The sequence below is a fragment of the Seriola aureovittata genome, chromosome 5 (assembly GCF_021018895.1).
Source record: "Seriola aureovittata isolate HTS-2021-v1 ecotype China chromosome 5, ASM2101889v1, whole genome shotgun sequence".
Taxonomy (NCBI): domain Eukaryota; kingdom Metazoa; phylum Chordata; class Actinopteri; order Carangiformes; family Carangidae; genus Seriola; species Seriola aureovittata.
The window spans coordinates 26,922,574-26,935,241 of NC_079368.1; the positions used below are offsets into that span (position 1 = coordinate 26,922,574).

At 40.3% G+C, this 12,668-nt stretch overlaps 2 protein-coding genes across 2 annotated transcripts in view; both read left to right on the forward strand.

Moving 5' to 3' along the window:
- LOC130169266 (cAMP-specific 3',5'-cyclic phosphodiesterase 4D) overlaps nucleotides 1–2,432 on the forward strand; it is a 32,984-nt gene extending 30,552 nt beyond the window's left edge. The window contains exon 3 of the mRNA XM_056375845.1: nucleotides 2,190–2,432. Coding sequence (XP_056231820.1) covers nucleotides 2,190–2,432 — 243 coding nt within the window. The remainder of the gene's footprint in view (nucleotides 1–2,189) is intronic.
- A 5,702-nt stretch (nucleotides 2,433–8,134) lies between these two features.
- The window catches only part of pde4d (phosphodiesterase 4D, cAMP-specific), a 136,694-nt gene continuing 132,160 nt past the window's right edge, over nucleotides 8,135–12,668 (forward strand). Inside the window, exon 1 of the mRNA XM_056376023.1 lies at nucleotides 8,135–9,015. Within this exon, the coding sequence (XP_056231998.1) occupies nucleotides 8,717–9,015 (299 nt within the window). The 5' untranslated portion in view covers nucleotides 8,135–8,716. The remainder of the gene's footprint in view (nucleotides 9,016–12,668) is intronic.

Here is a 12,668-nt window from a genome sequence, read left to right on the forward strand (position 1 = left end):
ATAAGCACTCTCCTCTTCACTACAGACAGTTATCTTACACTTCCTGTTTGGAGAATTATAGGCCATCTTATCTTGTGCTGCATCTTTTTGTTGAAAATAAGTAAACCAAGGACAATAGTTAAAAAAAAGCTACAACATTATTGCAACAGCAAAATCCTAACCAAAAATATGTTTGAAAACATCATTTGTGTTGTTCAAATGAAGCAAACCACTGGTAATGCTCTGTGTTGCTCAGTGGTACAGCAGTGACAGATTGTTTTTTTTAATGTTTAAAAAAATATATGGTGGGATATAATGAAAAACTATAATTGGAAAACTTATCTTAACACACTAAGTGATAAATTCATTGAATATTTAGAACAGCATTAATCACTTTATTCCTCATACATGTTTGACACATTCAAGGCCCACAGCAATCATGCACCTACACAGGTGTTTTCACTTATTTGCTTGATTAGACCTGTGTGAGGGCTGTGGTGGATGGACTCTGCTTGTTGCGCCTGTTAGTGGGGTACAGATTACACCATCATCAATCAGTTGTCACTGTTCGGCTAACGTGATAACTTACAACTGGCTATCTGAAACGGAGCAATGTTAGCATTAATTTGGAGTCCTATTTCTGACCACATGGCAAATGTAAGTTCAATATTCACCTTCTCTCTTGCTGTGTTTTGGTATAATGAGTATTATTGGGTGTGTAGCTGCTAAATGCCTGCTTGTTGCTAACTTTGTGTAACCTGTGGGTCCTGGGTAGAGTAATTTCTTTTTTATCTCTGTTTTCATTGAGAACAGCAACAATAATAATAATTTGTGCAGTGAAATATACACTACAAAACAACACAATAAGCATGATTGCTTTAGTGGTTTCCTGGATTACTTTTGAGCTAGCTGGAAGCAGCAGGTTGCCCATCTGAAAAATCCAGCAACCTCCCTAAAGGAATAATCAGTTTTTGATGATGTTGATTTAAGTTTATGGTCATTCTGCAGGATTTACTATGGTGCTGTCGAACTGTATTGTGTTATACTGATGAGTGGTTCTATTATTTTGTCCATCCTATTTTTAACAATGGCTAAATAACAGAAGCACATCTTTGTAAAATACTATTCAGTTCAACAGCACCACAGACTACATCCTCCAAAATGGCCATACAGTCAACAACTGTTTCAGCAGAAACTGAACATTATGATCATCATGAAGATGGGATCTATTGCAGGACTGCTGTATTGGACTGCATTAGTTTTACCAAGGTGTTCCTAATGAACTGGTAACTGAAACGATGCACTCCACAGCTCACACGAAAGGACAGTGAATTTGAATGATGTGTTTTAAAGGTGCACTATGCATTCCTGCATAACGTCACTCCTGTGCCCCTAGTGTTTGTCTGCCGTTTGTGACGCAGGCGGCAGGCAGCTAGCGGATCGAGGGGAGATGCCTATGATTTGACACAAAAATAAAATCGCTCTGAAACCATGCAGGAATGCATAGTGCACCTTTAATTACCTTTTTATTTCTTTTTCAAAGACAGACAGACATGTCGTCATTTTTTCCACAAAAAGTTTCTTGACTGACAAATGGTCAAGCAAAACAACTTTACCTGACAGTGCAACTTATTAACAACTCTGAAGAGTTGATCATCATCCTGCTCCATGTGCTGTTCAACATCATGTATCACATATGTTGAGGCAGATAGATGTCTTTTACATTTTAATAGGCTTTTCATAACAAGAAGACCTTATGACTTTGAGCAGAAAAGGGAAAATTGTGCTAAAACAGACGGGAAGTATTGACATAATTTTGTTGTTGTGGCATGTCATGGCCATAGCGAATTAATAATTTAATTACACTTGTTTAATACTTTTACCAACCAAACCTTGCACAACTCGAACTCAGTTAATAACTGGATTCTGCATGGACCAAAACCATTGACTGGCCATTTTACTGTTTAAACTTAAACTTACTGTTTAAGCTATTAATATGTCTACAGACTCTCCCTAATGTCTGTCTTCATTTTCTGATTGCAAAACCCAGTGCTTGAAATCATTTTATCATCATTGTTGTTTTCCTTTTCATTTTGTACCTTCTGTTAAATCCCTTATGAGAATGTCTGTCTTTGTGAAGAATCTCTGCATGCTTGTATATCTTTACTTTGAATTCAGAATTCACCCACCCTTCATTCCTATTCATCAAGGTGTCAGATGATTCATCCGACTCCCCAGAGCCGGGGCCAGTCACCTGCATGGAGCCCTTCCTGGTGCGGAGGCTGTCTTGTCGGACGGTCCAGTTGCCCCCTTTGGCCTTTAGACAAGCAGAGCAGTACTACTGTGATCGCAAGCCGGAGCCAGACACAGTCACAGTTCCACCACGGCCCACCACACTGCCACTACGCACCCCGCCACTCATCGCCATCACCTCCGCTGACACTTGCAGGTAGGACTTTGTGCGTGTGCGTGTGTGTGTGTGTGTCTTCTCACTAACAATATTTTTTCAGTGGAATGGGTAATTAGAGTAGGGGCCGAGTAGAGTGGAGTGGTTTGTTGGATCAATACAGTCGCTGTCTGAAGTGACTGAGGACACATCACACGCTAAGTACCTGACACTGTGCTTACAGATTGAAATCAATGCTTTTATTTTCATTCATGTCAGTTCAGTTTAAAAATCAACTTAAGGACGCTTAAAACTTCCATGCGATATGAAGAGACCATAGCATCTGAGCTCTGCACTGCACTGAGATATTATGTTACTGGATGTTTTTTGTATTGTTACACTCTTTGTTGAATTTCCCCAGTAAAATGTTGTGACTGTTGAATTCATCCAGAAGCCAGAAGGCAACATTTTCTGCTGAAGTGAACAGAACTGAATAGTTTAACACAGTCAGCCATGCTTTTTAGTTTTAAGTCTTAATTTCCCCAGAACTCCTTGCAAATGAATCCATCTTATGATAGTCAAGAACTAAACAGCCTTGTTCAATGGATGAATTTAGATGTCTATATTAAGTTTAACACTTAATTAGATCTATGCCATTGTTAAAGTCTGTCTGTGTGAAATCAGCCCCAGAAGACAAACAACGAGGAAACATTGCTCATATTACAAGGTGGGGGGCTGTAGCTCTGCTGGTTGAGAGCGTCGTACATTTTGGTAGCCGAGTCTGTTTGTATGTGGAGGGAAAAAATGTAAGATGTTGTGGACAAAAATGTCTGCCAAACTCATGTAATGTAAAAGGTTGTTAATGTTTTTTTGTTTGCCTCATAACAACAAAGACAGCTCTCAGATCAGTCCCTGTTTTAAGCTGCCACATGATCATAACTTCACTTAAAAAAACTAAAATGAAAACCCATGATACACATTTACATTTTCAATGCGATGAGTTACCTATCCCAGGTAATTTTGTCTGCAAGTCTCTGCAAATTGAGTTTCATATCATAGTCAAATGAAAAGAAAATAATAGCTGCCTGAAATGTGGGAAATCAATTACAGTGTAATCTGGGAAATGGTTGGCAGTAATGCAAAGTATTCCTGATGTGTAATGGACTAATAATATTGTAAACCACGGGTATTTAAATGATCCCTGACTGGCTACACGTTCTAAGGAGTGTGACTCATCAAATAACTAGGCCTAATAGAGTTATGTTTGTCACCACTGCCACCGACTAATCTTAAAATAGGGAATTAAATGCATCATTTGAAACACGATAAACAAGATAAAAGCAAACTCGCAACCGCAGAAAATTACAGTCATGAAAAAACCTTTGCTTCTGATTATTTTCACATTTGACAGTGTGGTTTTGATAAATCTACAGTGTTGTATCGCACCGTAGTCTCAGTTTTCAGAGGTTAAAGCAGCTATTTAGTTGTCTCAGTTTTATGACATAGTACAGCATTACTTTTAGTGTGCACTCACAGTCTTTCCATGCTTGGAAAACATGACTATACAGCAACTGAGAAAAGAATCACACCCCATCCAGAGAATGCTGGAGAGTGTATCAGAGTGGTTTAGATGAAATGAGATTTGGCAGAGACAGGCACCAAGTCTCCGTCCAGCTTGATTCTCTGAGGAGAGACAGAAACAAACATACCAAACAGCATCCTGTATCAAAGGCTGTGGTCCGGTGGGGAAGTCATAATTTAACTTGGAACGAACAGCCCAGAAATATATCTAGACTGTTGGAAAGAGCATATAAATTCAGTGGTCAGTCAGTGGAAAATTCCCATTGTTCTGATTTAGTATTATACATGGAAACGAATGGCAGAGGACACTTGTCAATCAAAGAGAAAGTGGAGCTCCAAACTTGTCTTTGATCGTGATTGCATGTTTCAAAAGGCTCTGTACGTCCCTCATCACCATCGTGCTACCTGCATAACACTGCTCAATGGCTTGCCATGTGCCAGGTGAGAGAGAAAATGCATCAGCTTACTCTTACTTACTTTTTCTTGTCTTGTTTTTCTATCTCTCTTTGCTGAGGATGATGGGACCTGCAGTGTCTCACAGTGAATAAACAAATGGGCAGTGAGGTACAGCTTATTAATAAGGCCTGAGCTTGTTAAAAGGGCTTTAATTAGAGAATATGTTTGAAGGCGCTGTGGACAGACTTTAAACAAGAAGAAAACAAGTCACTGACTTGTGGATGTCTTTATAGGGAAACAAGAAGAATCACTTAGTTCTAAACTACATCTTCAGGCAGGCAAAGCAATTTTCATGGCAACTCTGATGCACAGTGGAACTGATATAAAGTAGTCTCCTCTTATTCAAAATTTCTGCCTAAATATCAAGAACATGTTTATTCCAGGAAATACAGTATATTTTTGTGTTTCTCACATTTTTGTCTGTAGCTAGGTGCGTCACACATTTCCACTGTTCACAGCTTTGCCTACTTGTATCCCGGACAAAAGCTGCTTCCCTTAATGAAGAAACAGTCAATACTGAATAATTTACTTGCAGTCATTGTGATAATGCCAAAAAAATGTCAGGCAGAGGTAGAGGCAGCCCATCCTCTTTGAATAACTGTCAGCAAACTTGTATGTGAACTTCAGAAAAGGGCAAACAATTCTCAAGAGTGTAGAACTGACCGCTCTTTGAAATCATGTTACAGTGGCTGGATAAGGATAGAGTAATATGAAAGGGTGATTATTGGAAGGAAGCCAAAGGCAGGACTGGTTCGACACAAAATCTTTATATATCGACTAGTTTCAATGATGTTTGTCATCTTCCTTTTCAGAATTATTGCCTGTAGCACCAAGAAAAACAACCTGATGTGAAATCAATGTGTTTTGTAGTGCGATACAGTATCTGCTTTTTGGCTTTGATTATATAACTTTGGATTTATTGTCAATTCAAAGGGTCAAAAAACATCAGGCAAATTTGAGTAGCAAGTATGAGCAATTTAAGAAAGATTTGGACTGTAGGGAGGAAAATTGGTAATGGGGAGAATTTAAAAAAGGCCACACATCTTAACTCTGCTTCAGACTTGATTAATCTATAATTCAGCAGCAAGAATTGTGCAGTTGTGAAGCATTACAGATGAAAATCGTGCCACACTAAATGCCCCAACTGCAACTTTTGAGTGAATTTCAGTCACTTTAACTTTGTATGTGGTTAAATGAGACTGTCTGCATTATTAATGGACAAGTGAAGAAGTAGCATTAAAGAGTGCACGTTTTCCATTAGTTACTTAATGTGATTCTGTCCACTAAACAGTATCTATGGTCTGTGTCTCACTTAGTATCTACCTACACGCTTTTGCTTAATCTATGGCAAGCTAAAGATTTTGACATAATTTATTGCCTATAGTGCCTCAAAATATGTGATTGATTGTGCTGGTAGGTGCAGCATGATTTGCAGGTACTATAAATAATGTAAGGGTTGATGAAGTTTTGTTTGGTTTACATACACATTAATGTAAATTAATGTTTTTTTAATTGTAATGAATGACTGTAATTTTATAATTGCATTACCAACAAGACTCACAGTAGAGCACAACTCATTACCAACACATCAACAAATGGACTTACGGAAACGCTAACCAACAGCTGTTCGTTCTATTATTAATATGTGACTGTTTACATGTAAAACTATGCTGATAAAGGCAATATCAATAACAGTACCGGATATTAGGAATACTAGATCAAAACAAGATATCAGTACACTGATTTCCAAAATTCCAAAATTTCATTCAATTTTCATATGCATTATGTAAGAGATCAACTGTCTTTGTCTTTTGCTCGCTCTTTTTTACTTTTACAAACACACACAGCTACACACAGATTATAGATACAGATTCACGGACTGGTAGATACTGATATCGATCCGATATCTGTTTGTATTATTGTAATTTAAAATCTGTGCAGCTAACTGTGTGAAACTGAATAGGTTCATTCTCCAATGTGTAAGGTAACATGAGGCTGCAACAAAACATTACTAAGTAGAGACATTTGTACAACCACATTTTGTTTTAGGTATGTGCAAATTCGCAATATATTCTGGAAGGTTTATAAAAGTGAGTTGTGACTAAAAAGCTACTCAGTGTGTATTGGTCAGGTTTGGCTGATAACTTGCCCTGTTAAATAAGGTCAGTATTGGCACCAATAGCAATCAGGAAGAATCACTAATTATCACTGTCCTATAGATATCCCAGTGATTATTCCATTATCCAAAAAATAACAGTTCAGTGTAAGTATAAAAGAAAACACACATAAGAATAAAATTCAAATGGCATATTAAATTTAAGATTGTATATTAAAATATATTATTGATACAGTATTTTCATCATGCTGGTTAAAAGCACATTATGGCTTGAAGCTTAAATTATATTGTTATTATATTGACAACTGACACATATGTTTACAAGTGGCAAACATTTGTGGCAAACATTTATGCTAATGTAGAAAAAAAGCTGCCCATCTGGTATATTGGTATTTCGTTAAGGTGATTCCCAGTGCATGCAAGTAATTCAAACTGGCACGAAATTTGTTTGAACTAATTTGTACGAAATCCACAGACTGTATCTGAACCTCCCCTCACTCTCATCAGTGCTTGCTGTCTTACCAGTTGTGGCTTTTTTTATGAGCTCCTGGCAAAATTCCTGAGGATGAGCATGTCAAAAAGTAGGTAAACAGAGGAGGCTGCACAGTTGAAATTGATCCCCGTGTTTCTGGTGCATCCTCTGCCTCACTTGTGTTAGCAGGTGACTCCTCATAAAGTTGGCAAACAGCCTCATCTTTTCACCTTTTGATCATCTATTTGGTGAAAAACCCAGAATACACACTGCACTACATTTCTATTTAGTCGTTTAGTTTACTGCTAAGTCAATAGGACAGAAGTCTGACCAGAAGTCTATAGACTAAAAAAAAAAAAAAAGTGACAGTCCTATAGAAAGTATGGCTAACTTCAGTACAGATAAAGGTGGACCAACACAAAGTCCACACATGAGCTGCTCATGTGCGCATGCATAGCACTCCTATTCCCTTTGCTGTGTGCTGTCCTGCCACCAGTACACTTTACCTCCCACTTCTGTTTTCAGTCACCTTGTTTCTGAGAAGATTACATTTCTGCTGTTAAAGCAGGAGAGATTGCATTCCCCACACTGTTAGCTTCTAGAGTAATGGGCTTGGGCTGCAAGGGAAGTGTGGAGGGAGGACGGACGAGAGCAGTCTTCCCTGAAAGTCCCCTTTCCCTTGAAACACAACAGAGGAGGAAAAATTTAATAAGGTGGCTTGATGTTTGCCCTCCTCTGCACCCTGTGGACATCACAAGCACACACACACATCCTGTAATGACCCGAGTTTAATGAATTATTGTGAAGGTGGGCTTATTTTACCTGTAATGAGCTTTATGCCTTCTGTTATGAATAAATCCTCAATTTGGTCAATTGTATCCAGTGTATGTCCACCTCTACAACCCTATAAAAACTGATATTTTTGTGATAAACCCAAATTTCATTTGGACTATTGGATCATAAAACTGGTTGTTCAGTGTTGTTACATGAGCCACCTGGCTCTCTGCCCACTCCGACCTCATGATTTTCAGGCATGGAGGATTTCAGGGGAGGTGCTTTGGGTGGGTCCCTCATGTATAATGCATTATCCTGTTCCCTATATCCCGTCGCCGCTTGTTCCTGCAGGGGACTTGAGGAGGGGAGATCAGTGTTATCATGTCTGGATGGTTTTACACAAACCTTACGCTAAGTTAGCACAGCCGTGGGGTTTATACAAGTTTGCATGATATTGTGAATGGACCATCCGCCCGCGTGGACTGTCCTGCGCTGAACATCTCACACTGCTGAAGGAAAACAAGCACCTTGCTGAAATGGGCGTGCACGGAGGAAGCGGGAAACACTTGGAAACCAAACTCAATTGAGAGTTCCCCCTTGTAGGACACATTCAACCCGCAGTTACAGAGGGCTACCTCGTGATGCGTAAATGGATTCATTTTTGACTCTGTCCGATGTGTTTCTGCAGACATTGAAGATACAGTTGATGGCGTTAAACTCATTACGTGAACCCCCCCAAAAAAACTGGACGTGAAGCACCCAGAGTAACTAAATAAGTTGTCTCATTACTTCTAGAGTTATAATTTTGCCTTCGAGTTTTTATTTAAGAACACATATCTTGCAATCTTGTCAACCACCGGTCATATCACCTTCCCCCAGGTCATTCCATTTAAGTGCTGCTAAAGTGTAAATTTAAAAAATATATATTTTAAAACCCAACGTGGAGAGGAGGATGGACCCTGCCTGCGCGAAAGTGGGGACTGCGTCTTTAGTCGCCGGCGGCGGAACCGGCGTGAGCGCGAAGGCGCCCAAACATCTGTGGAGGCAGCAGAACCAGGCAGCGCTCTCTCCGCTCCACCACGCGCTGGTAGTGCGCAAGAACGACCGAGTGAGACAAAGAGGCTTTTCGGACACCGAGAGATACCTCAACCCGAGGAACATGGATCGGACTTACGCAGTGGACACGGGACACCGACCCGGGCTGAAGAAATCCAGGATGTCGTGGCCGTCGTCGTTTCAAGGTCTTCGACGGTAAGGGCAAAAGGAAAACTGCTTTGCTTCACCTCGTGTCTCTTTTTTAATTTTCCTCGATGAGGATGGGCGTTGTTTGCATTGAATGACGCGCGAGAGCAGAGAAGTCTTTTGGCTCGTATTTAGTCCTAACTTTGAGAAGGTTACAGTACATTTCTGGCTCAGCCCATGTTCGACCTTTGTTTTACATCACTTTCTGTACAACGCTGTCAAAGGCATTGACTGTGTGCTATGCTGTGATGGTAAAGAAAGCTTGGATAAACTATACGCTCGTCAATCGACAGTTAAACGATGAAAAAGAGAAAAAAGGACGCTAAATTATCGTCACAAGAGCATTGCATTTTATGCATCTTTTCACACTTTAAACATCACATACCATAACTTATACGTGTTTGTTTTTAATAGAAAAGAGCTTAGAGCACATTACAGTTGGCCGTTTAATTTGGGTCAGAAAGATGTGTCAGTCTGAAAAGGATGGGTTCATTTTTCAAACAAGAAGAACAATGAGGCAAAGTCAAAAGGGTAACTGAGTAATACACAGGCTTTTATGTTTGTGCTCATATATGTTTATTATCTAGCACACTAGGACAAATGGAAATGAAAGGTAGGCTTTGACCAAAGGCAGGTCACAGGAAAGTGACCTGTATGTACCGTGCCCTGAACACATCACATGCAGGCAGCCTCCTTGTGTCTTATAAGATAATGTTTAGTGATCTTCAGTACCGTCTTGGCTACTTAGTGTCTGTGGGTAGCCAAGTGTTCCTGTTCACTAGTGAAATTAAACTCTGTTCTGTGGGGGAAAGAGATACAATACGTCATCACTAAGACACAGTGACCACATTCTCTGAAATGACACTCAATAATCTGACTCACTACACACGACAACATGGATAATCTTAGCACACGTATGACAAGTGCTGGAGGTTGCTTGCGCATGAGCATTTAACCAGAGCAACTACTGTAAAAATGATGACAGTAATGTTTGCAATAAGAGTTTTTAGTGAAGCTCGCCTGCATGCAGACGGATACAAAAGCAGCTCGGCACTCAGGCAGCCTGGGTGTGTGGGGAAATGTTTCTGCTCTAATTACTCACTTGTTCTGGGAAAGAGGGAGGAAAAAAAAAGAGCAACTGAAATGAAATCTGAGAAGGTCACCTCAGCTCCCTGGCTCAAGTGACTGTTGCAAATGTAAGTTTCTGTCAAACGGCTCGCTGTTTCTTTCCTCACTTCTTGAGTCAAGCTATAGCTTATTTCACAAGTTTTGATTCAGAGTGATACTCACCTGCAAGTCCAGTCACCAGGCAGCTATAGAAAGTGCATTAGCTTGTCTGGTCGACAGACAGAATGGTCCCTGTCACAGTGGCAGAACATTCACATTCCCTGGAAGAGCAGCCAGGGACAGAGGAGGAGGGAGGAAGGGGCAGAGGGAGTTATGAGAGCACAGGTGGAAGTGACATTGCAAAGTGGTGTGCTGGAGTAAAACACCCATATGATGTTACAATATTGCACTGAAATTATTCGTCATCCTAACAAAGTGAAGTGTAACATGAGATACTCATGCAGTTCAGCTGCAATAAAGATCAGTCAAGCACTTTTCATATTTGCTTCAGGAGGATAATTACACATAGATTAACCCAAACAAATCAAATTTCACACAGGGGGCTAATTATGTAAGAGACATATTGCTCTGAAGCACATATACAGGAAATTTTGTTCCTCGTACACCACAGCCCAGCATCCCATTATTTGCGGTTGTTCAATAGAGCTATTTGGTTGGTTGTGTTTTTACGTGTATCCATTGGGTTTTATGTTTCCGTAAGTCTTATTTCAGTGTCTTCTCCCACTGAGATTTGCAAATGCCTCCATCTGGTGTGGATATCATTAAATGAACGCACCTTGTATTAGGGGTAGGAATCATAATATAAAATCCTATTATGACTCATTGTTCACAGTAACATGCAGGTGATTATTCGATGTACGTCATACTGCAAGACAATTCGAACAGCAGCTATTGTGGGAAAGCTGAATGGCTGCAGTTAAAATGTGTGCAGTAAAAGGATGCACCTCTGCCTCAAAGTGAGTCAAGTTTTTTCATTCTTTGTACATTTATCTAAAACCTAAAAATAACACATTAGTACAAAAAAGACAAATATGTAAAATTCATGATGCATTGTTTCATAAAAAAAACAATATTGTTCAGTGTATTCCCTTATTGACTGTATCATCCAGACACCAGTGATTTTGCCCTTCTGGCATTTACTGGCATTGATGTGTTTAAAAGCCTTTTGTCAGCCTTTGCAAACATGCAGCCAAGCTATAGCTGCTTGACAAGGGAGACAGCTAACTCCTCCTCTAGACTCAACAGCTTTTTAGCATATATTCAGACTTTTCAGATACTCTTTAGCGTACACAGAGCTGCTGCGTGATGCACGTGCTGTTTACCTTTTAAGCCATGTGTTTGATCGATTTTCCAATTAACCAGGCTGCAGCAGGTCGCATATCATCACATCAAAATCTCAGCAATCAAGCGTTTGCTCCAAGTCTGATGGACAAGACCTATCCTGATTGCAACAGACATAAACAACTTCTAAGGCAGTGTAAAAAACTAATAAGAGGAGCCAGCAACTTGCTCAACGCATACAGCTGATATCAATCTTGCGCATAGAGAAAGAGACAGCGAATCTTTTCCTCAGAGGACTGTAGACATTGCCGTGTGTGCCTGAGTGGCTGGTTTGGCACAAGGTCCAGCAGCCCCAAGGTAAAACACATCACCCAAATGTGTCACAATCCAGGCTGGGCTTGGATGCTGCTCAAGGCTTCTGTGAGACCTCAGCAAGAATCTGGAGCATCGTTTGATGAGGATATGGCATTTCTCCCATTCCTCTCCTGCTGCTTGCCTGTTTCTACCATTGGGACACTGCAGGGGGCTTTTCTTTATCTGTGGAGCTGTCAGTGAGGAGGAGCATCATGATTTCTCTAGTCTCTGTCCAAAAGCAATCAAGATTTGGCTATTCAGTGGGCGGAAAAGGAAATGTCAAAACAAAAAACATTTAAGGAGGGAAGGGGGAAGAAATGGAACGTGCTCCATCTGGACATTTGGTCCCATCAGCAGCAGATTGCAAAACTTACCCCTGCCCTCTCACTGCGTTGTCTTTAACGGTTGTTGATTTTTCTCCAGCCAATCCTCCTCCTCCTACTGTGACTGCCATTGCTAGAGTGAGGTTTTTAGCCAGTATGAAGCGTAACCCCCTGGCTATGTCATTAGATCCTAAGGGTGTTAGTGAGAGAAGCAGGGACTGCTGTTGGGTACATGGCTATATATAACCCCAGTCACGGCCACTATTACTGTCATACTGCATGGGCTGCTACAGAACTGGCACAATACACACATACTGTATGGCTTTACTCCGAGGCATGTGAAAGATGTCTAGAACGTGCTAATGAACACATCGCTAACATGGTATTAAACTTTCAATTAACAGAGATCAGCATCAAACATCATGTAGCTTGGGTAATGGAATGGTTCATGAGTGATAATTTCTGACTTTGTGAGATTTCCTATTGTGTTTGGTGTCACAGATGAAAGGCAGCAGAGCTGATAATTATGTTGAAGCCGGCCCCTTGTCTGGGTCTTGTTGACCTGTTCATTCAGAC